This window comes from Malaclemys terrapin, chromosome 8, assembly GCF_027887155.1.
Source record: "Malaclemys terrapin pileata isolate rMalTer1 chromosome 8, rMalTer1.hap1, whole genome shotgun sequence".
NCBI lineage: Eukaryota > Metazoa > Chordata > Testudines > Emydidae > Malaclemys > Malaclemys terrapin.
The window spans coordinates 18,193,599-18,218,456 of record NC_071512.1 but is presented as its reverse complement, the minus strand read 5'-3'; the positions used below and the strand labels follow the sequence as shown (position 1 = coordinate 18,218,456).

At 43.8% G+C, this 24,858-nt stretch overlaps 1 protein-coding gene across 2 annotated transcripts in view; it reads left to right on the top strand.

The window, feature by feature from the left end:
* PPP2R2B (protein phosphatase 2 regulatory subunit Bbeta) overlaps positions 1–24,858 on the top strand; it is a 228,404-nt gene that overhangs the window by 173,468 nt on the left and 30,078 nt on the right. For both annotated transcript variants that reach the window (XM_054038264.1, XM_054038265.1), the window contains exon 5: positions 24,672–24,849. In XM_054038264.1, coding sequence (XP_053894239.1) covers positions 24,672–24,849 — 178 coding nt within the window. The remainder of the gene's footprint in view (positions 1–24,671; positions 24,850–24,858) is intronic.

Below are 24,858 nucleotides of genomic sequence, written 5' to 3'. Positions count from 1 at the left end.
CTGATTTCGGAGACTCTTGCTGTTGAAAATAAACACCCCCGCATGCGCACACACTCACCATTTTCAGATGGCCTGTTTATGCCATGCCACACTGAGGAGTGGAGATTGGCCAATAGTGAGTGAATGTTGCCAGGGCAACATGAAATTGTATTTTTTTTTTTTCTTGTAGTAAGTCATGTTGACATTAATTTTATTTTGGCTTGTCCCTGACCCCTCCCACCTTTTCCCAAGCCTCAGTCTTAATTTGTTTTTTTTCCATGAGTTTTCTACTTGGTACCTTTTTTTTTCTGTAGCAAGCTGGAGGTTTTGGCTGCTTTAGAAGCAGGCTTTTTAGTAAGTTGCTATGATTTCCTGATCTCTGTAGCAGGAAACCCCCTGGGAACATATAGTTACTACTTTACAGCACTTTGAAGAAGTAAAGCAAAATGTAAGTGCTAAGTATTATGTGTATGGTTATTATAATGTCATCATTCCCTCAGGGTAGAAGATTGGGGAGTCGTCAACCAAACTCCACTTTGAGTCTGATATACTGATAATTATATAGACAGATATTTACATTGATTTAACTGTTTCATTGCTGTCTAATAATCAGTTATGTGAGTCAACAGTGTGGAATGCTGGCACTTCAGAGTATACTGCTGGATCCCACTGCAGCAGAGCCAGCAACCAAAGGGTTTAAAAAAAATCTTGCTGCAACTATGTTTTACCCATTCCTCCTAAAGATTCCAGTTTATTTGGGGGCGTTGCTCTCTGAGGAATTATTGTTATTTATATGGGCTTTCCAAGCCATATAATGCGCCAGAAATAATGAAACTCTGCTCAGACTGTTAAGTGGCTTTTTTGTTTTTATAAGGCGCTCTGCTTATTTAGCTACTCACCCTGGTTTAATGGCTGTAGAGCCCTTTGGCCAGTGAGGCTTTGTCTACACTACACTGCTTTTAGCGATTCGGCCCTGTTACTAAAAGTCGGGCCATGTAAATGCTGTTTGTCAGCACTTTTGCAGACGAAATACGTCCACCCCCTACGAGCGGGGTTTGCGTTCTCGCCAGGAGAGCGCGCCTGCCGACAATGAGCCGTTTACACTGCCACTTGCCACTGCAAAACTTTTGTCTTTCGGGGGTGTGGGGCTTTTTTTAAGCACCTGTGAACAACAAAAGTTTTGTCGTTCAGTTGGCAGTGTAGACAAAGCCTGAATGGGGATCTAATTTTGCATCATCAAAGAACTCTCGAAAGTGGTCCTGTATATATACATTTGTACCAATGCTATGGGATGTTTGCAAGAAATAATTAACACAAATAATATCCAGGGCTTAAATCTCGTTAAATTGGGAATGTGTGTGCTTTGATCTTCTCACACTGCAAATCAAGCTTCAACTGCAGCTTCACTATAGGAATTTTCCCACTTTTAACTATCCTTCCTGCTAGAAAGGAGAAGGCTGCAAATATCCCCCTGGGGTGCTGTGCTCAGTTAGACACTTTCTGTCTCCTTTGATGATCAAAACTGGGGGGAGGGGGGAATTATGTGGGGCAGAAACAGCTCCTAGGTTTCATTTTGTGGTACAGACTATCTGATGTTGGGGGGTGTGGGGGAATGAAAAGGCAGCAGGCTGCGTTTCTTATGCTGCCTTAATATTTCATTTTTTGGTTTAAAATGCTGCAGTTAGTGTCTTGCTAGTTAACCCTTAGACTGCTGGCATTTTTCAGCATGCCAGTCAGATAACTGTTTAGGAGGATCGTGTGTTTGTATACAAAATGTGTGCGCATTCCACAAGAAGGCTAATTAATTGTTGTTTTGAATCTGACCACGGTCCCGATCCTGGATGTGCGCAGGTAGACCCCGTCATCCGTGCAGAGTACTAGAATTTCACTGAGACTCGGGGGGGAGCTCTGCCCACATGGATGGAGTTGTGGGATTGGGGCCTCAGAGAAAATGTCAGGATCATTGAATGGTGTAACTAGGACTGGCCAGTTACCATTCAGCAAATACCAGGGTTATTACCCTTGCTCTTAGAAAAAGTTTTGAAGTATTCTGCTTAAATTTTCCATGTTTAAATTTCATCCCATTACAGCCCCATCAAACTCCCCCCCCCTTCCTCCCCCCCCCCCCAATCTAGGGAGGAATGATTCTGATGGTAGGGAAAGGGGTTGCCATGGGATGAAATTTAAACATGGAAAATTGAAGCAAGAATATTTCAAAACGTTTTCTAAGAGCAAGGTGTATTAAGCTGTGGAATAGCCTCTCAGTAGATTTAGTAGAAAACCCGTCACTGCACAAATTTAAACCACAGCTGTTCAAAGCATTTAAGAGTGTGTTGTAGGGTTGCGGTCCTGCTTTGGCCACAGAGAATGGCAAAGGTGAGACATAATTGCTCTTTCAGCTTGAATTTTTATCATTTTCTGGTTATGAGGCTAGTAGTTAAGTGTCAGTCTCAAGTAGTCTAGTGTGAACAGTGCTTACTTGGGGAGAGGGATGCAGGGAATGGATAATTTGCCCAAATGTGTATGTTAAGATTAGAATTGGAATTCAACCAGCAGCAGATTGCTCTCATTATTATTATTACCATTATCATTAATTTATAATGCGCTAACCTGTCAGCATATATGCTGCTATGCAAGCAAAGAAATAGACAAGATCCCTGCCTCAAGGAACTTTTGTTCTAATTGTGCTGGCACAGTACTCGATTGAGGATTAGGAGTGAGGGTGGGAAGAGAGTCAGAGGAGATGAGGGAAGAGAGTAAGCCTACAACATGAGAAATCTGAAGGCAAGAGGTCACTTGGTACACAAAAAGAGGGAGGCTGGTTTAAGCATAGTGAGCCGTGCAAAAAAGGGCATACGTCTGCGAATGGAAGAGGTAGACAAAAGAAGGGAGTATTGAGCAGGGTGCATGACCCATGAGGTAGTGTACGGCATATGAGGAAATGAAAAACATGAAACTGTACTGCATCGACAGGAACTAGGCATCTTTTAGTTTGCAACAGCAGAATCTACACGGGGCAGTTAGAGCACTATACATTAGAGTGTTCTGCAATTCACACCACAAAGACCAGTCTACAGTGCCGTGTAGACAAACCCAAAGGCTAACATAGAGTCTCTGGTACCATCTTCCTTGGCCTGCTCCAAGCAAGAGGGTTTGTAATGGTAATGTTTATGTGAAGTTTCATGCTGATAGTTTAACTGCAGACAGCTGGGTGGAAAATGGGGACATTTTTCATAAAAACTTCAATTTCCATTTGTTCTCACAAAATTTTCTAGTTTTGAACATTTTCAACAAGTTCTATAGCTAGTGGAAAAATAGGATGAATTTATTACGAATATTCTTCGGAAAAAATCAATTATATTTCCCATTGAAAAATGAAAGTTAGAAAAATGTTGAGCAGCTCTAAGTTGGTGTGGGTTTTGATGGGGCTGAAAGCACTTTTTATCTCACATTTTATTCACCTCTTTACATTTGCAGGGTACAGTTCAGTTTCCCTTCACTTTGGGGTTGTAAGACATTCCCCTTGCTGTCCACTTCTACTGAGTGTTCCACAATGGCTTAATTCAGCAAACTCTTCCATTCTCCCATTGACCAAGCCATTAAAAGCCTTTCCCCCACAATATCCAAGCTATGTTCATCTTTGTTCAACTGGAGCCCAGAACCCCAATCTTATTACCTTACTTATAGTATTGTGACCTGTCAGCTGATTTGGCAGAAAATCCAAACAAGTCTTGCGAGTGGATGTCTAATAATCCAAGTGAGTGCTTGACCCCAATTAGAGGTTCAGAAGAAGTGCAAGTGACTCTTGCACCTCTAAAGGAGGAATCAGCCAGTCATTTCAAGGAAAGATGAATGCCATAGATAACACAAGGTCACTTCCCCTTCAGTGGGACAGCCGTGCAAAGAAAGCTATCCTACCACAAGTTATTGAGTTTAGTGCAGGAGTTTCTGAGTGACTTCGCAGGGCCTGGGTTTTGCAGGAGGCCAGACTAATGGAGCACAATGCTCCCTTCTGGTCTTAAAGATCAGAGTCGAGGCATGGATTTTAAATGAAATGAAGGGAGGCAATAGAAACAGATGAACAATCTTCTGTTTGGCAGAATATCTGCTGACCTGCCAGATGAATGGCTTTGCAACCAGTGAGACATGATCTCAGATCATATCCAAAAAGTAATATCTTGGATAAAAGTGGAGACAGGAAATTGGTTGTATTGGTTTGTACCACCTCATCCAATCCTGGATGAGAACCGTCTTCTAAATCATAGCGCATCAATAAAGGCCTAAGGGTGGAAAAAAGCATAAAGTAACCCTGAAGATGTGAGAGAGGTGTGTATTAGGAAATAGATCCCGAAGGAAGCAAGCAATGGAGTTATGGTACGATATTGCTGTTACGCTGTCTGGAGTGACTCACAAGAGATCATACTAACCTTGGGGCAGACTGTTAAGAACAGGGCACAGACTCCACACTGGGTGTGAATTCTATACTTAGAATTCACCAACCAAGTAACAAGTGTAAACTCCTCAAGCACTATACAGCCTTAACAAAGAGTCACAGATAGTCCCCTTGGACAGTTCAATCTATTTTGCCACCCTGGCAAGCTTGACTCAGTGCTATATGGTCACTTTACACCAATGATCACAAAATATTCAGATTACTCCCAGTCCCAAAGGACCAACCACTTACCCCAGATCAATTTGAAACTTGAACCTCACACCAAAGACAATGCTGGTAGCCAATCCTGTAACATACTAACTGTTTATTAACTAATAAATAACTCTCATTTCTTTTTCCAAGGTTAAAATAAGGTAAGCATGCACAGAAATGAAATATAATCTTAAGTTCAAAAGGTGATAGAAGCTTCTTTTATGTCCTTGGAGCTAAGACAAGCCAAGCAGCTTAGGAGTCTCTTACTTATGTTTAGAAATCTTTGCCCCTCAGAGTCCAGAAAGCATAAGGAGACCCTAATTCCTTCTGGTCAGGAATTTTTATCCCCACATCCTTAGAATCCAAGATGATGGGATGAGCGCTGTTGCACCTAGCATCTTCATGGGTCGGTGTGGGGAGCAATCAACAAAGTCTTTATTCCACGATGGCCCATTTGGATTCAGTAGTCCTTCCTGATGGACAGGAGATAACACCTTCTGCAGGAATCCAACATTTTGCAGTAGGTGAAGTTTTTTATCCTGTTTGGTGAGTTACATTGCTTCAGAACAAACATTAATACAGTTACAGAGCCAACTCATAAGTACTAGCTTGTAGCAGGGGGTACAAATATAACGCATTTCATCAAGTCTGAACGCTAAACACATTCTTATAACACTAATATCCTTTTAAACTATGCTAACCCACAGGTAAGCCAGACTGGTTTCCAGCTACGCATTTATCAGTGTTCAGTGAGACCCGGGGCCTTGGCATGAGCTGGCACCTGGTCTGCCGGCTCACAATTGCCTATTTGAAACTTGGCTGTGGAGTGGAGCCTGCTAGTGACGAGACGATGCGGTGGGTTGTCTTCATAATTCACTCAGCTTTCGCTAGCCAGACGGAAGATACTCCTGAACAGTTGCATCTTAGCAGCCACAATGGTGCTCTGTGGAAATAAGGGACCATCCTGATGGATACTGGGCATTTTTAATTTAATGAAATAAAAGAAGTCCTATCAGTTCAGCAAGGGTAGCCATCAGTTGCACTTCAGCATGTGCTGCATGTAGGGGCTGGCCCTGACTGAACACCCAGAATATCAAGACATTCTGTCTCTGAGGTGAAACATTGGTGTCGTTTATTAAATTGTTTGGAGGGTCATGGAAGCTGACAGCTTGCCATTACACAAAGGGAAAGATAAGCTTCCGATTAGTTTCTGTGCCTTGAAGAAACCCAAGATACAGCACATGTCAAAAAGGCTCGAAAAGTATAAATCACTACCTCAATTTTCTATATGATACCAAAAAAATAAAAGACATTTCTAAGGTTGGCTAGCAGTGTGGAACCTTGTTAAAAATTCTTCAGTTCCCCTTTTAAACAGGATTTTGTCCAAGATCAAGGCAGAGGGGACTAGAGCCTGCCATCCTGAGGGAAAATAGAGATGAGTGCCCATTGGTATAATTTTGAGTCATCTGTTGTCATAATTTGAGTCATTTATTTCCCTGCCATTTACTAACCGTCCAAATTGTATGTGAACGGCTAATCTAAGAGCAGTAACAGCAAAGGCATCATTGTGTCAAACAAAAGGACTTGCTGGTTGCAGCATTCCTTCTGAGGGGTATTCTTTTATTACACCTATTAAGTGTCCTTACAAATGATGGGCCATGGTTGGTTCTTATTTTCTCTGGACCAGATCTCTCATTCCCAGGGTCTGTCTCAAAAAAAAAAAAAGAGTGCAGCATGGTGCTACTGAAAGCTAGCATAGCATGGGTAAATTAGGATGATTCTTATTTTATTATATCCATACTCACAATGTTATTCTCCAGAGCAGGACGCCTCTCTAACAAACCAGCTGTACAAAGAGTGTATGGAACCTTTTGGTTTCATTCTGCTTGATGCTGCAGTTTGGTTTTCCTATTCTAGGAGGAATGCGATCTCCTTTCCTACATTTAAAATATGCCAGAAAGCTTCCCTTTTGCTAGTGAAATCCTCTGGGGCCCATGGAAGAAATCAAAAGTCTGTTCGAATAAAACAATGAGAATACAGGTCTGGCTAATCTAGAGAGATGGGTGAGATGGGTGAACAAGAAATAGATTTAAAATAAAACGGGACTATTGACTGCTCGGTCACAGTGAGATGGATATTCCCCTGCCAGCAGGGGAGGTGACTTGCACATTTCTGTTTCACTTGCATCTTCACTTGAAGAAAAGCCTCTTTTCAATGTATGTACCTTTGTTAGGGCATTCCTGCGCAGCCAGAGCCATGTCTTCTCATTCTCTCCTTACAGAGCACCTCATCCTCTCATCCTCTGTCTGTCTATGGATGTATGCTGCATTCTTCACTCAAGTCCCCTCATCCAGGCCACCATGATTCTGGCTGAGGATTAGATGGGATTCCCTTAGGAGAATCTTTGGTGTTGCACTCAACTGAGCCGAGAGATTGCTGTTGCTCATAACTGCCTCCAGTGCCTCTGCAAGCGCTCTCCACCCCTGGTGGCCTAGAGAGCTCCAAAGATGCAATTCCATTTATTTAGTGGAGTTACACCAGGAGTGAATTTGTCCCTGAGAATCCCACCTGGGCATTCCAGATGGCATTGCAGTCTCCTTTGTGTGAGCAGTTGTTTAAACTTTATTCCTCACATGCCTGTCACATGTGGTTGTAACTGCTCCCTGCCCTATACAGATTCTTTCCTCTTCCCCCAGTCTCACTGTGCCCAAGGCTTAAACCTAGCTCATCTTGCATGTTCTACATCTTGGATCCCAAGTTGGATTTACATCCTTGTAAGCAACCTACACATATATTTTTGTACCTCTGTCTTTGAATTTGGCTAAGTATGTTTTAACAGTGGCTGGGCTCTTAACAGCTGGCTGGTCAGGGGATATTAATTTGATAAGGAGCCTGTTGCTTGAGGTCTCTGTAGTCTACTCCAGTATAATAATGAGTGAACTTCATTTCTATCTGATGGCAGTGTCGGAGAAAAACACAGTTCTCACTTTTTGTTTGGGTACAGCAAGTCAGATGCTTTATTTTCTCTCTATCAATTGCATAGAGGGAGAGAGCTAAACAGGTCTGTCAACAGGTAAACAATTACAGCAAGCATTTATACCTTTTGTTACAGACAATAATGAGCAACAGCTGCATTTTGTTTATACATAGGTCATTCTGATATCTTGTTTTGCTCACTAATGTAGACTCTTAGTCTACAGTCCATATTATCTACACAAGGTCCCAACAACTTCTCACGCAGTTCTTTCCCACTCGTCTCACACATTCCTCGCTGCTACAAATCTCGCGTTATTAGGGTTACAGTTAGCCTGACTCTTGCTAACGAACTGTCATGCATTGCATCCCCTTCCTGTCCGTTCTTTCTCTGCTTCCACAGCAGTTAGTGATCTGTAGCATGTGATCTTAGTTGGGTGGTCTTGGTGCAGTCCCTAAAGGCCAAGTTTCTGCAACACAAAACTCCATCACAGTCTGCATGCTTGCTAGCAATCTCAGAAGAGAGAACAGGGTCTGAATATCGGTGGAACTCCCACTGCATCCTTTGAGGGGATCCCTCCACTTTGGGTTGTGGTTCAGAGAACACAAGAACTGCATTTATCTGTGCTTTCCCTCTTCTGTGGAAAACAGAGTTCAGTCTCCAGGGCTCTCAGCCCAGCATTTTTTTTCAGGAGCACTAAAATAAAACCCTGTAAAAAAATGAATGAAAGTCTATTTTATATATATTGCGCCCATATATCCACCCACATTGATGGGAAAATAGACCCTTTACGATTAGTTAATCTCAAAGTCAAAGTTGCTACATGGCTGTGGTCAGCATATGCATTTTCTCCCCTGGCGTTTTGTTGTTGTTATGAAGCCATCTCTGAATAAGACCTATCATTTCATTCATTTAACCTCAACAAAATCTATCGTAAAATCTCATATATAATAACACTTCCTTCTTGCAAAAGCATGCAAATTCCTTGGCTTCTGGGGACTGTTTCTTGGAGAATTTGTACTTTATTCCTCATACCATGCGCAGTTCTGTATGCAACTTCAAGCATCTGCAGTTTAATGTGGAGAGAGAAAAAATGGTGCTGTGGATAAAAATTGTTATACTGCCAGCACTGGGGCTTTGTCTCTGGTGTCAGAGTATTTATTCCACAGCACAGAGATCTGTATTTTTTTTAGTCTCAAAAACATTATCATTTAAATGACAAACAGGGTAATTTGAACCGTTTGGCTTTTTAAAAATAATGAAGTGCTATAAAATGCATGTGGCAGAACTAATCAATTTCAAATGATCAGATCATTGTCAAACCACTGCAACAAAAATAATTGAAAAAAAGATTTCCCCATTTGCGCTTGTTACCTACATTGCTCTAAAACAGTTCAGTGTGCAGTTTTTGCATGCTCAGCTGAGCTCAAAATGCAATCTTAGGTGGTCTCATTTCTTTAGGCCTAGTGCAGGGGCAGGCAAACTTTTTGGCCTGAGGGCCACATTGGGTTTCTGAAATTGTATGGAGGGCCAATTAGGGGAGGCTGTGCCTCCCCAAACAGCCAGGAGTGGCCTGGCCCCTGCCCCCTATCCAACTCCCTCCCCCCCCCGCTTCTCGCCCCCTGATGCCCCCCCGGGACTCCTGCCCCATCCAACCCCCCTATTTCCCTGATGCCCCTCTCCCGGACCCCTGTCCCATCCACCCCTCCCTGTCCCCTGACCATCCTCTGAACCCCTGCCCTGACTGCCCTCCTTGCCCCATCTCACCCCCCCCTCCTTCCTGACTGCTCCCCCGGGACCCCTGCCCCCATTCAACCCCCCTGTTCCCTGCCCTCTGACCATCCTGCCCCCTATCGACCTCCCTGCCCCCTGACCACCACCCCGAACTCCACTGCCCTCTATCCAACCCCCCCCCCCCCGACCCCTTACTGCGCTGCCTGGAGAACCGGTGGCTGGCGGCGCTACAGCCGCCGCCACCGAGAGCACCAGGACAAGCAGCCGTGCCACCTGGCTGGAGCCAGCCACGCCACCGCACAGCACAGAGCACCGGGTCAGGCCGGGCTCTGCAAGTGCCCCACCACCCAGAGCATTGTGCCGGCGGCACAGCGAGCTGAGGCTGCGGGGAAGGGACCGGGGGCCAGCCTCCTGGGCCAGGAGCTCAGGGGCCGGACAGGAGAGTCCCGCAGGCCGGATGTGGGCCGTAGTTTGCCCACCTCTGCCCTAGTGGGACAGTATCAGACTCGCACTGACACATACAGTCTCAAGGAGGACAGTCCATTATTCTGCTATTAACCCACTGCCAACCATCTGGATTGTGCTTTTGTCTTATGGAGTGCACTCTTTAGGATTTACTTACTTTTTGTTGCTCATTAAATACTGTTAGTTTATAAAGGAAAAAAAAAGTCAGGGCCAGATTTTCTGGTGTGGCACAGCCACTTTGCAAAGAGATGTGGCTGGAGGAAAGGAGGCGTGGCGGCATTCCCCAGTGTCCCTGATTCTTAGCTGCTTGTTTGTTTAGCTGTTACCTCAGGAATAAAGAGTGTTATTTACAATTGAAGCCACAAGGGTGGAATTCAGGTATCAGCAGGTAGAAGATGTTTGAGAATTCGACCAGGACACCACAATCCATACTTGTAGTTTGAGAGTTGAGTGATTCTGGTTGTTTCGTGTGTTTTTTAGCAGCTGAATTAATTTTGTAAAATAAAAATTGTAATATCTTCCTTCCAGTCTTAATCCTTTGTTGAACCAAGAGTAGACCATAGAAGCAGCATGTAGGGGTTAGTTAGATCTCTGGCCGTTTGACTCTTCAGGTTGCTGAAAAGAAAAAAGGAGGTTATTTTGCCTCTTTGCTCACCCCTTTCCTTCCTCCCCCCTCATTTGCCCAGGTCATGAGCTGGATTCTTTCTTCTCCAATGCAAACTCATTATCCATCCATTTTAATATTTGTAAATTTGGCTTGAAGCACTGATGACCAGAATTGACCTTCCAGAATATTTTCCTCTTCATCTGTTTTTTCCACAGCAATTACACTGTCGGTATCTATGTCTAGGCATACTGTAAAAACAATGTGCCTGGGAGAATTATCAAATGGAATTAGATTGCTGTGAATTTGTGTTTGATAACACAACTATGCCTTTGCATAATTCTCCCTGATTATCAGAAGAGAGAAACACTATAAATCTGGTGGATGGGTTTAAAATGACATTGGCTCTTCTGGGATGGGAAAATATATGAGTGAGATCATTTGAAAGAATCATGCCCTTTAGGGGAATGAAATTCTAAGCAGTCCATAAAGCTGAGATTGAGAATTCCAGATCTTTACCCTCAAATAATAAAAATGCTCTATTTTCTAGCCCAGGTAGCTGTAAACTTCTCACATTTCATAACTTGAAGAAACATACAGTAAAAATAACTATAATAATTAAAGAAGAACTCGGAGCTAAAAAAAATATTATACTAGCGTGCACAGGAAATGAGAAATCCTGAATGGTTTGAAATATTATTTTTGTTTTGTTTTAATAATACTTGCTATGAATGGAACCTCTGTTAGGTAGGGTAGTTTGCAAACTGATCCTGATCACCATGAGCGTGATTTTTTTATTCATAAGTATTTTCTGAGTAGTTGTGACAAATACATTTTGGCCTGTGAGTTTTGTCTTTATTGTGTGATTGGTCCCTTAAGTCACATGGTACTGCTGCTGTTCTCTGATTGGATGACTGACTTTTTTTTAAACCAGGGAAAAACTAATATGGCACTTTTTGGTAGAAATTTTGGAATGAATGAATGTTCCCACACTAAGATTCACGACGTTTTTGGCATTCGCAAACAGTTTCACAAATACCTGGCTGTTGCCAAAAATCACATGACCCCATGAATGACAGCAAACCAAACGTGATGCTTTTCTTCATGAATCAGGATGTTTTTTACTTTCTGGCCAGCTCCTGTTAAGGCCGTGAGAACTTCAGGCCTGCGTGATGCAATGTCGCCAGGGACAAAACAGGAGACGCGGGGAAATAGGAACTGTGTCCAAGTGGAACAGACCGTTGAGCAGGAGAATTCTTTAGGCACAGGGGGGGACGCATTGAGCAGAAAGTCTATGTGGGGTGACATTGATTAAGAGCAGTGTTTATGGGCCAAATCCTGCTAACTGTCTTCAGGGAGACTGCTTGTGTAAATAACACGAGGGGGGGTTTACCCTATATGTGGGATGAAGGCAGATGCTGAGAGTAGAAATATCCAGCGGATGTAAATAAGACTTCGATAGTGCATAAAGTCAAAGCAGCAGCAGCAACAACAAAGGGAAAGGAAACATGAGGGTCAAAGAACAGTGAACCAAAGGGGAAGAAACCTTTCAAAATGCGTGAGGGTGAGCAGCTCTTAGTGGAAGCTTCTCTTCAAGGCACCTCAGGAGCTCGGCTGGTGTGTGAGAGCCTTGGAGCACTGTAGGGGGCGAGGGAAGGGAAGTGTAGTGCCCAAGCAGTAATTGCTTAAGGCATTCTGCCTGGGGAAGACAGATGGTAACTATGACACACTTTAATGTGGAGTAGCTTGAGCTCCCCCAGTGCTGGAGAGAGGAAGGGAGGCACAAGGGAGCGGTGCCAGGAGCGTGCCCTAACTGCCCATTCCTCCTCTGTTTGATATATTGGGCACCTTTAACTGCACCAGTCTGGCTGCCCCCTTATGCTCAGAGGCCCTGATCCTTCATTCATGGAAATCAATGGCAGTGCTCCCGTTGGCTTCCATAATGCGGGATCATTCCCAGAGAGCACAAACACCAGCATGATGCTGGCTGTCTTCAGCAGGTGTGTGCAGTGTGGAAAGGGCTCTCTCGCCCAACCACTGTGCACCTGCCTGAGAGCACCAGCAGTCTAGCTCTGGGGCTGGCGTGGAAGTTTAGAGCTACAGAAAATAACCTCAGGGTATGAAGGATGCTCAGTGGTAAAGGTACTGTCCAGAGCATGGCTGGCACTCTGCTAACTGCATTAAACCTCACTCACTAGAAGCATTCACTCAGGTGGAACCATCAGGATAGTGGTGTTGGTGGTACCTTGCCCAAAGGGAGAGGGGATAGTAGCTTCATTCTGTATGAAACACTTTTCCAAGCACAGTTCCAGTGCTGTTCCCTGCTGAGGTTTATATTTCTGTGTAGGTGTAATACAGCGATGACATAAAGAAAATAATCCTTTTCACTCTGTTCAGAGAGCACCCCAGAGAACCCAGACTAAAAGCAAGAGTGGGAGCTTTTGGAGCCTGCATAGGGCATGCGAGCAGTGTGCCAATCTGCCTACCTAGCCTTTCTACCGCACACCCATCCTCCTCCCCACCACCCACAGCATATTATGCTGTTGCTGCGATGGAGCATTAGGCTGTATCGCAGGAGGCTGGATCTTAGCAAACAATGAAATATTGCTTTATTTTTTCTTTTGATTCCATTAGCTGTGGGTGTGCTCTGAATACCTGCCTGCGTGCTGGTGCCGGAGCGATTTGGTGTGCCAGGAGTCTTCTCTATAGTGAAATGGTAATTGAAAAGCTCAACAGGACTCCTGCTGGCAGGTCTGTCAAGAAGCGCTAAGCACATTCATTAAAGCAAACATACTCCCTCTTCTGCTCGGCGGCATCGGCTTTACCATCTTTATTGTGTGCTACCGTCTGATAGAGAGTAAAGAGCATATCAAAAGACTTTCGTCTATCATCCAGGTTCAGGTGGCCAGTTTGAAATGAGAACAAGTTCTATTAACATTTATCTAAATCTGAATTTCTTCCAGCCCCTATCCATAAGCGGAAGAATAATGCATCTTCAGAGCATGAAGTAAATTTAATTCACCTAGCACCCAGGTGAGGGGGTAGAAATCATTATCCCCATTTTATAGATGGGGAAACCGAGGCAGAGAGATGCATTGACTTGGCCAGCAGCACAGAGTGAGTCAGTGGCAGAGCCGGGAATGGACATTTAGATTTCCTGGCTCCTTTATTTTAAACATAATATGAAAGATTAAATGTTAGGAGATTGGTACCTTATGTCTGAGTATTTGATAGCATGTTGTAAATTGAGAGGCAGGTACTGATATCCTGGCTTCACCCTCTTTCTCCTATTTCTTTTTTTGTTTTTGTTTTACCCATTTTGTATGTTGGCAGAGGGATTTTTCTCTTCTATTTAATGATGAGAGCCCACCTATGCTCCATTGGGAGACAATGTGACATCAGAAATGTTGGAAACTGGCCCTGGATGCTTTGCTCACTGCCTTGTTCTGGTCTGCTCACTGCTTGGCACCCAGTCGGGCCTTTGGTTTGCCAGCTCTTCAGAGAAGAGATTTTTTGTCCTTTTTGTGCATTCTCAGGTTGCTGTGTACAGTTTTGCACTCCATACTCCGCTCCTGATTCTGCCAGGGGCTGAGCAGCCTCTGCTCCAGCATCCAGCTCCTCAGAGAACTGGGCCCTCAATCCTCACTCCCATCAATTTCTTGCTAAAGCACCACACCTCAAAAGAATGGGCCCAGTAAGGCCACCTTCAGTTCATGGAGTTTGCAGTGGCCTGTATGAGTGAGTTTCACTGTAGCTGTTCCCTTAGCAGAATTCCTAAGCCTGCTGAACATCTCACTGCTCCCATAGCGTGACCCATGTCCTCCTGGGACAGCCCAGCATAGTTTAATTCAGTGCAGGATCTCTGCTCCCTGACAAACCTAAGAATATTTGATGTGTTAGGATGTCTCTGTCCTTGCGTTTGATTACATGAAAAAATCCAAAGTAATAAATGACAGAAGAAATAGCATTAGTGTAAATGTAATGTTTAGAGGGGATGGAAATGTCTAGGGAAAACAGATGAAACCAGCAGAATTATAGGCAACATGGACTGGTAATTAGATAGCAAGTTTATCTTCACACGGAAAGGTGTCTTTTCTCACTTCACGAGAAAGGCTCAATAAGACAAAGTCATAGAGAGCGTGAAATTGTAAGTCTGCCATGAAAATAGTCTTTGATGCGTATTCTGTCTGCAAAATATGAATCCCCAGGCTGCTTCAGCCCATTATTTCTGCTACTGACAGCACAGAATGTGCCTTTTGGAATTACAAAATAAAAATCAAGGACCAAATGCACAGAGGTGCGCCGTTGATGGAGTATGGTCAGCACCTCTCAGGGTTTGGCTCCAAAGAACTAGTGCTGCCATCTGACTAGATACTTTTTTGTTTTAAATAAAAGGTTAGGTTTAGCGTGCATTACAAAAGGGAACTTCAGTGTTGCTAATTTCACGGGGCCAGATTTTGCCCTCACTTGCAGGCTAGGTTCCTGTTGCAGTCATGGGCTAAATTCTGCTCTTGGTAACACTCTGGAGTAAACCCACTAAAATTCATAGGCTTACTTTTGATTTTCACATGGTGACTAGCAGCAAATACTGGCTGAGTGGGAGCTGCCCTCACATATCCAAGTTAATCCAGTGTAATTATTAAACAAAATAATGGTTTCAGATATCTGACTCATTTTCAGTATCATAGATTACTTCACAGGTAAGCACTATTATACATACAAAGTTGACTGCAGTAGATGTCGCTAAGAAGTGAACATTACTGTTATTACTCAGTGCTGTCAGAGATGCTGCATTATTTCCTTGCAGTTATTACCTGTTTTAAGTGTATTACCTCAGCTCAGATAAGGAGGTTTGGTAGCCATTGGCCAGATGGGTACCTAAATGAAGTGGCTATATTGTGTATTAATTTTTTTAAATGGCTACCATGGTGAACCAGATTATGCTCAGTTATTGGTGTAAATCCAGTTACCCCATTGCATTACAAGATTTTCCATGAAGTTAATCTAGGTTGACGCTGGTATCACTGAGAGCAGAACCTCACCTTCTGCCAACATAAATAAATAACCCAAATATTTAGAAGTCTGTCACTTTTAAAATCAGAGAGACAAGGTGGGTGAGTAAATAGCTTTTATGAGACCAACTTCGGTTGGTGAGAGAGACAAGTTTTCGAGCCACACAGAGCTTGTCTTCATGTCTGGGAAAGGTTTTAAAATCACTCGTCTACCAATGTGATCAGCATACCCCATAATTTATACCGGTTCAGCAAACTTCACCAAGGAACAGTCACATTTTTCATGAAGATTTGTGAATTTAGTAAAAAGCAGAAGAGTCGCATGTTCCAGTGGATGAGTGTTGTTTGTCTTACCGCTGCACTTAGAAATCCCAACCAAGATTGGGACCCCATTGTGCTACACACCATACAAATGCATAGTAAGCTTATACTCTAGTCTAAATGTACAACCAATGGGTAGGAAGGGAAACGGAAGCACAGAGAAGTGAAGTGACTTGCCCCTGGTCACACAGCAGGACAGTGACAGAGCTGGGACTAGAATGCAGATGTCCTGACTCCCAGTTCAGTGTCCTAAGTACTAGACCACCCTGTCTTCTCTTGAGACTACAGCCTGAAGCCAATCAGAAACTGTCACACATTCACGACTGTTTCCAGGGAGGCAATGGCTTCTTTGTCAGCAAGGGCCGTCTTTCATTCCATAGAAAATAGCAAAAGAATGGAAGTGAAATATCAAACCATTTCACTTCTCACAAATGTGACAGATCCGCTCTTTTATTTATTTATTTATATAATGGTGCAGTTTCCTTTGTGATTTCTCTTGTAGTGTGATTTATTCCTTTATACAGTAACTCCTCACTTAAAGTCATCCTGGTTAACGTTGTTTCGTTGCTGATCAATTAGGGAACATGCTCGTTTAAAGTTGCACAATGCTCCCTTATAATGTCGTTTGGCAGCCGCCTGCTTTGTCCACTGCTTGGAGGAAGAGCAGCCCGTTGGCGCTAACTGGTGGGGGCTTGGAACCAGGGTGGACCAGCATCCCCTCTATCAGCTCCCCGCTACCCTAAGTTCCCTGTGCTGCAGCCACCCAGCAGGCTATCAATTGCCAGCAGTTCAGTTGTCCCTCCCCCCACTGCCATGTGCTGCTCCTGCCTTCTGCCTTAGAGCTGCTCTCCGGAGCCTCTTGCTTGCTGTGCAGGGGAGGCGGGGGGGAGGGCTAATGTCAGGGTGTCCCCCTGCTCCTGCCCCCCGCTTACCCGATTTCCATGGGGAGGGGGACACATGACAGGGCTCAGCTCGGAGGGAGCTTGCTGGCAGGAGCTGCTGTCTCAACTTGCTGAGCTGTTTATAAAGGCAGTGTACTTATAGTGGGGTCAGCATACTTAAAGGGGCAATTCACATGACTCTCTCTCACACACAGTGTGCGTTTCTGTCTGCCATGCTGTCTCCCCTCCCTTCATTCATTCATGCTGCTTTGTAGAGTGTGAGGTTATATTAACAACAATGTGTTAACCCCTGAGGGCTCAGCCGATTGCTAGTTCATCATTTAGCAGTAAGGCATTCCCTGGGAAATATCCCACCCTTTTCCATCCTCTGACTTGTATTTTTCTACAATAAGGCCCAAGTTTTTGTTCGCTTAAAATACGTGAGATGGACCATGCAATTCATTGTTCGTGACTTAGCCCACCAGATTGCTTACACAAAGCACATGAGCCAGGCAGTTTTTAGGTCTCCTGCAGTTTTGTAAATTTACCACAATGACTGGAAGGCCTTTTGCAAACCACTGAATTTTTCAAACACCCACATAGCGTTAAAATGGATTGGCCAGAGGCAAGCCACCAGCCCACCATTGCCATTTTGGATTTGCTCCCATAAGGGAACTAGTGCTCCTCCTCATTGTTTTAAAGATTCTAAATCATTGATTTCCATTTCAGAGGCAGATCTGAGCCCATGAGCATCACTGTGTTCACATAGGACTTCCCAATTAAAGAAAAGTGTTGCCCAGCACCAAATGCATTTAAGAAACAAGGCAAACTACCCTGGCTAGTGGGTACTGAAATTACTTTATGGGGAGATAGAGCAAGGCATGGGGAATCATAGAATCGTAGAACTGGAAGGGACTTCAAGAGATCATCTAGTCCAGTCCCCTGCACTCATGGCAGGACTGAGTATTATCTAGACCACCCCTGACAGGTGTTTGTCTAACCTGCTCTTAAAAATCTCCAGTGATAGAGATTCCACAGCCTCACTAGGCAATTATTCCAGTGCTTAACCACCCTGACAGTTCAGAAGTTTTTCCTAATGTCCAACCGAAACCTCCCTTGCTGTAATTTAAGCCCATGGCTTCTTATCCTATCCTCAGAGGTTAACGAGAACAATTTTTCTCCCTCCTCCTTGTAACAACCTTTTATGTACTTGAAAACTGTTATCATGTCCCCTAGTCTTCTCTTTTCCAGTTTAAACAAATCCAGTTTTTTCAATCTTCCCTCCTAGGTCATGTTTTCTAGAACTTTAGTCATTTTTGTTGCTCTTCTCCGGACTTTCTCCAATTTGTCCACATCTTTCCTGAAAAGTGGCACCCAGAACTAGACACAATACTCCAGCTGAGGCCTAACCAGAGCAGAGTAAAGCGGAAGAATTACTTCTCGTGTCTTGCTTACAACACTCCTGCTAAAACATCCCAGCATGATGTTTGCTTTTTTTGCAATAGTGTTACACTGTTGACTCATATTTAGTAGACTATGACCCCCAGATCCCTTTCCTCAGTACTCCTTCCTAGGCAGTCATTTCCCATTTTGTATGTGTGCAACTGATTGTTCCTTCCCAAGTGGAGTACTTTGCATTTGTCCTTATTGAATTTCATCCTATTTACTTCAGACCATTTCTCTAGTTTATCTTGATCATTTTGAATCTTAATCCTATCCTCCAAAGCACTTACAACCCACAGTTCTTTACCTTCCCAGGCTTTCAGGCAGGCTGTCATCTCTCACCACCCCACAGGTCTCTTCCTCTCCACTGAGCTGCTCTCTCCTCTTTTTGAGTCCACCCCTTCACCTGGCCACCCCCTTCCCAGGTGCAGTCAGTGGGGTTACTCGCTCTTTCAGGGTCCCAGAACTCTTTTTGTGCCAGTGCAGAGTTCACACCCTTATTCATTCTAACCCCAAAATCCCTGTGTTCCACATAATTTGGATATGTGCTCATTTTTATGGTTAAGATAAAGAATTCTGTTATGGAAGTTACAGAAAGAGAGATGTTTACCCTGGAAAAAGAAATCCTGCAGCATTTTAAGTTTCTTCCATGGATAAATGTTTGGTGCCTCTCCTCCTGGGCCTTTGTCACAGTATTGTCAATCACACCTGTTCTCTGATCATGTGATTGACTTAAGAATTCTGAGATATTTCATGCCAACACGTAGGCATTTTGGTTTTTGAACTTTCATGTATTCATGTGACTCCTGAAACTGGAGATTTAAGATGACCAATTATTGACTCAAAATTTGGCAACGCTGCAGGGGAGGAGAGTGAGAGATACGAAGTTACTCATGGAAGCGATTCCAGTCGCGCTATGTCCACCCTCACAAAAGATAGAAAAAACAATGCCTTTCTCCAAGAGTGGAGTAGAATGTGCACGTCATTATACCACCTACGCAAAACAGGAGAAACCTGATGAGAACGAAGGAAGGAAATAACAAAACAATGACAATTACGCTGATCGGATTAACTCTGCTGTGATCTTTTTGATAGTAGACTGAATCTGGAAGTAAGAAATGCAATTCTGATGTGTGAGAAGGGGCCAAGGCAGGCTGTCTCCCTTGCTTTTTGAACCACATCCGCCACTGAACCATGGAGAAAACGAATTTTACAGCTCAAGAGAGGATTAGTGCTTCATTAACTCAGGAAAGGAGAAGCCTTCTTTAGACAAGGAGAAAAAGATTGAATGTGGTGCGGGTATCAAATGAGTCTGATCAGCTCCGTGTGCTGGGGGGGGTCCTTTCTCTAAAATCCAAAAGGAAAATTAAGACATATTTTTTTTAAATGAAAAAGGACTGGCATTCTCCCTTCTAAAAACAGAAAGTAATTTAATTTGTTACTGGTTTATTTTATGTGACAGCCTTTGTATGTACTTGATTCGGTTTGTTACACTGAATTACCCTTTAATAATGGGTATATATAATACCAGATATTGCCCTTCGGGTTAGTTCAGTAATTGAATAAGGAATGCATTTAGGAGTTTTCTATATTGTTCAAGATTGTCATGATAATACTAGTAGGAGTTAGGCTCTTCTTAAACCAACCAACAGGAAGGCTGTATGCTTACAAAAAACAAAAGTTTTAATTGCTACCAAGTGACCTGTCATTTTATTAGCGAGTTTCATTTAACACTTGCTAAGTGCTGCAATTCTGAGCAAATTCATTGCCTCATGCATTAATTTCTGGTAACTCTGATGCTCTTTTTCAATGTGTGATGCAGCGTAGCAGACCTTTGTAGAATGCAGAGTAGTTTGCAGTGTTGTTAAGTTAGACCATCATTTTTCTCCATTTGTTGTATGTTAAGCAGAATTGTAATGAGGAGGTCTGTTAGACTGTAGAGTAGTCTCCCAAGGGGACTGTTGGAAGCTGTATTGCTTGAAACCTTTGAAACCTTGACTAGACAGCGTATTAGAAAATATATAGCTGAGAACAAACCTGCATCAGCCCTGGGGTGGACTAGACAGAAGATCTTTTCCATCTGTGATTCTTTGGTTAGTGGTTTGCTATTATTTTTCCTAGGACTCCCCAAATCAAATGACTTCGATTCTGCACCTGCTTCCTCGCTAAAACAAACAGCCCACTTCCACTTTTGAAAAATCCAAGAATCCCTTTTCTTTGCTTTATCTCCTTTGATAACAAAGGGCATACAGACTTTATTTTCAAATAAATATTTGAACACAAATGATGATGGAAAGAGAAAATTCACCATTTCATTGTGCAAAATGTCTTCGGATGCAAATTCCAAGTCTAGGGGTTGCAGTACTGACATTCTGAGCATTCCAATTGAGAAGATAGGACAGTTTGCTGTTGATACATGCACACTTGCACATATTTCTTTTCTTTGTCATTTGTGCAAAATATGTAAATGTTCATAAGCTATAATGAATGCTTGTGTTGCTCTTCTGAGGAGGCTCTCTCTCTCACTGCCTTCTAAGTACCACCATCTAGAGCACTGATGTCAAACCAGTGGCCCTTAAGGACAGTGTATTAAGAAGAAAATGTGGATTTGATTCTAAATTGAAAGCCCATTCCCACATCCATGCCCTGTGTGATATTTTTAGCTGAAGTACTTGAATCAGCTCTGTTGCTATGAAGAAGCAGTATAGCCATTACCTCCCAGTGCTGCTTCTGGTACCCCAAGAACACCACTTCCTTTGCTTGCGTGCTGCATTGCAGAGGAGGGAGGAGAGCGTAGATCTGGTAGCTCCATTCTCGGGTTGTGGGAACCCCAAGGAGAGCAGAATAGCACTGCAGCTGTGTCTGCGCCTAAAGGAGCGGTATGCAAAGGGTGGCTCCCTTCCCCCAAATGTATTAACCTAGAGTAGCCCAGGAGAGTATAAAAGGAGAGGTTGAGAACCAACAACCAGTTACAATTCCCTGATTCTCTGCATCATCCCAGAGTAGAATAGCCTGGGGGCCATTATAACATGTGCCAGCTGGCAACAGTCCCATATGGCTCATATTCCATTTGGGGATAGCAGGAGTGCAATAAACTCCAGCCATTTCCCTCCCACAGTTGACATACTACCTATGCCAGTAACTGTGGGGACGGAAGCTATGCAGCCTCATTGTCCACTGGGAACTCCCCTATGCCAGCTAAAGCCCTGGCTCAGTGAGCCAAAAACTATGGGCGAGATTTTCAATGGCAGACACAACTAAGTACCCTGAAATATGCACGTGTACCATCTTTGCCTCCAGAAACTAGACATGGCCAGGGAGAACGTGTTTGGATCCAGCTCCAGATTAGGACCAGGCTGGGAAGTAGGTTTGAGATCGAATCAGGGTTAGGTTCAGTTTCAGATCATTCAGCTCACGAAGCTTGCCAGCTGTTCTCCATCAACATCCTGAATGGGGTTTAGCTCTTTCTGCAAACCAAAATCTTATGGGTGGGCTCGAGTTCAGGGAGCCAAATCCTACACCAGATTTGGAAGAGGATCAGATTCAAGGTTCCAGTGCTGGCTCACCTCAACCAGAAGCCTACAATTGCACCTACAAGCCAAGTAACTGTGTGTTCGAATGACATGTGCATGGGCAGTTACACCTTTGCCTGTTCAGATGCAGATTCTTGCAGTTGTAACAGCTGAAAAAACTGCCTTCGTCCTGTCTGTCAGACCGTGTATCCCTTACACAAAATGTAATAGTCACTACGGTACACCAAGACCTTGACAACAGCCTGCTGAAGGTCTACACTACATAGTTAGGTCGACATGAGGCAGCTTACGTTGACCTAATTATGTTAGTCAACCTTACTCCTGAAGATGTAAGTGCCCTACCACACTGACAACGTATCTCCACCTCCACGAGAGGCGTAGGGCTTGTGTTGGTGTAGTTGAGGCGAAGCAGTGTCTGTGTAGACACTATTACTTGCATCAGTTGTTAGCGCTCTTGTCAATTTCACGGCTCCAGCAGAGACGTGAAATTGACAAGAAAGCCAGGCAGCTAGAGCCCAGCTGCCCCCTCTGCCCCTGGAGAGCTGTGCAGCTGGACTCCTGGCTGGGAGTCGGGGCAAGGAGCCCGGGCGGCTGGACCCTGCTCCTGGTTGGGAGCCAGGGCAAGGAGCCCAGATGCCTGGAACCCGCTCCCCAGTGTCAAGAAGCCCCAGGCCGCTTCCCCCCCCACTCCTAGCAGGAAATAGGGAGGCGAGAAGCCCTGGGCGGGTCTCCCTCTCCCCCCTTCTGCCCCTGCTCCCACTGGGGAATGGGGAGCTGAGGGGTGGGGAGCAGCTTCCCAGGAGCCTGTGAGGCAGCCAGGCTCCCAGCAGGGCGCTACCAGCAGAGCTGAGAGAACAGGCTCTCAGCTCCCCACACTGCCCCTCTTAGGTCAGTGGAAGCGCTCCTGATGAGGGCACACATCACCAACCCAAGGAGGGTAGTGTGGACGTGCACCACCACAGTAAGTACTGAAGTGGCTGTAATATAGGTCGACTTACGTTTTTTTTTTTTGTGTAGACATACCCTGAGTAAAAACTGAATTTGGCTCTGTACTAGAAAACTGAGATGTTCATTACCTGAGGATACTGTTAACTTCACTCTCGGGGTGCAAGAAAACTGATTTCTTTGCAAAAAGCTGCGATATAAAAGAGACCTTACCTACCAACGCTGGTATTGCAGTGATTACTGCAGGCTTGGGGATAGGAACACGTGTGTGGCTTGGGCGGGTGGCATGACAGTCGAGACGTTGCTGTACTGCATATCAGTGTTGTGTTGAGTGAAATCTTATGCCAAAGCCTTTTATTTATTTATTTACTTTTGTTTCCAGAGTCTGGTGTAACAGTTGAACTCTGTACCTTTGCAAACCATCATGATTCTGACAGTCTGAATGACAGCCTGCTTCCTGCAGTCTCTGGGCAAAATGCTAGACTATGTCCCCAGATGACTGAGCAAAGTCCTTCAACAGCAAATGATGCATCATTGAATATGTCAGGCTGAATTAGAAAGCAGGCTCATCACATTAAGCTCAGGCTCTGAGCTGGCAGTTCCTATGTTCTAGTGTCACTTGATCCTGGCTGTCATACCCCTATCCCCACCTCAGTAGCCATGGGAAATCTCTTTGGGCAGCATACAGATAATACACACAGTAATGAAGTAGCTTGAGGGAATGGGTTATCGGCAAAAGGAAGCATAGACTGACACCTTTCTATTGTATTAAGTTGCCTTAAGAGTGTTATGTCTAAATATATTACTTATGTACTTCTTTGCGTACACAGTTTTTGACTGTATCTATTCATCCATTGATGGCTTACGTGGGTTATGGTTAATAAACATATAAGGAAAAGTAGATCAGTTAGTTTTTTTCCCCATCTGCTGCAATGTTCTTTCTATTTTCCTCTCTCTTCCCATCTCCCAATTCCGTTATTTTACCATAGAGTGGGGAGAGGGGCAGGAATCTATGCTGACGTGGGTTTCCTTTAATAAAAAATATTAAAAATATTACATGTTAATAACAAAGAATAAAGGAATTGCTGATTGGAGGAAGGGAAGGTTTAGTCAACCAATAACAAAAATATCTACAGTGACTTTCTTTATTTTTTGCCTTTCTGTGTATTTGCATTTTGCAATAAGAATAAGCGCTTGGCTTTAGCAGCAATCTAGCAGTAGTTTGGAAGAAAATGTTAATATTGGGAGCTCTGAGCCTGCAAACGCGTCTGTACAGATGGGCCCCTGTGCCAGTACAGAACTGCAGGGCAGGAGTCCATCCACGTGGATTTGATAGCAGGATTGGAGCCTTAATGTGCTGTTCCAAGTACTGTATGTAGATACAATTTTCTTAAAAAAAAAAAAAAAAAAAAAGCAGTTATGCTAGACCTTTGGTGTTCAAAACATTAATTAATCATCACAATGACCCTGTTAATTAGTAAGTATTAATATCTCAATTTTTCAAATGGGGAAACTGAGGCAGAAAGGGTAAATAACTTGACTAAGGCCAAAGAGGGAATCATTGCCAGAGTGGGGATTAGAACTCAAGGGTACCTGACTTTCAGTGCTGTGCCCAAACCTAACAATACCTTGCCTCCAAATATAAGGGATTTCTACATCTGTTCTTCCTACTGTTCAGTCTTTCTATTGCATATATTAATGCATATATTAATGTATAAAATTGTGAGGGACGAGGGGCTTAAATGAATTTGTGTTCGTGAAAAGGGCAGGATTAAATCCATGGGGACTAAAGATAACACAAGAGTGCCAATTAGTGCCTGTTGAATTGGTGGTTTATGTGATGCACACAATTGTCCACTAAGAACTGGACTGAGACCACCAAACAATCATCAGATGGGAACTATCAGACAGCCCTGATCTAGATCAGATTCATTTCTAGAGGCAAAAACTAATTCATGTCACTGAACAATCCGGTCTCCCCATAAAATGTACGGTGCCCTGGATTAACTCAGCTGTAGATGAGATTGTTTGAATATTAGCTGAGTGTACTGATCTGGAAGTTGCAATGAGATTGCTTTTAATGCTGAAACTATTTTGTTCTCCTAACGCCTTGCTTTTGTTCCTTCTATTGCCAGGTCCCTGTACTAAGGCCCATGGATCTAATGGTGGAGGCCACACCCCGAAGAGTATTTGCCAATGCGCACACATATCACATCAACTCCATATCCGTAAACAGTGACTATGAAACCTACATGTCAGCTGACGACCTGAGGATAAACTTATGGAACTTTGAAATAACCAATCAAAGTTTTAGTATCCTTT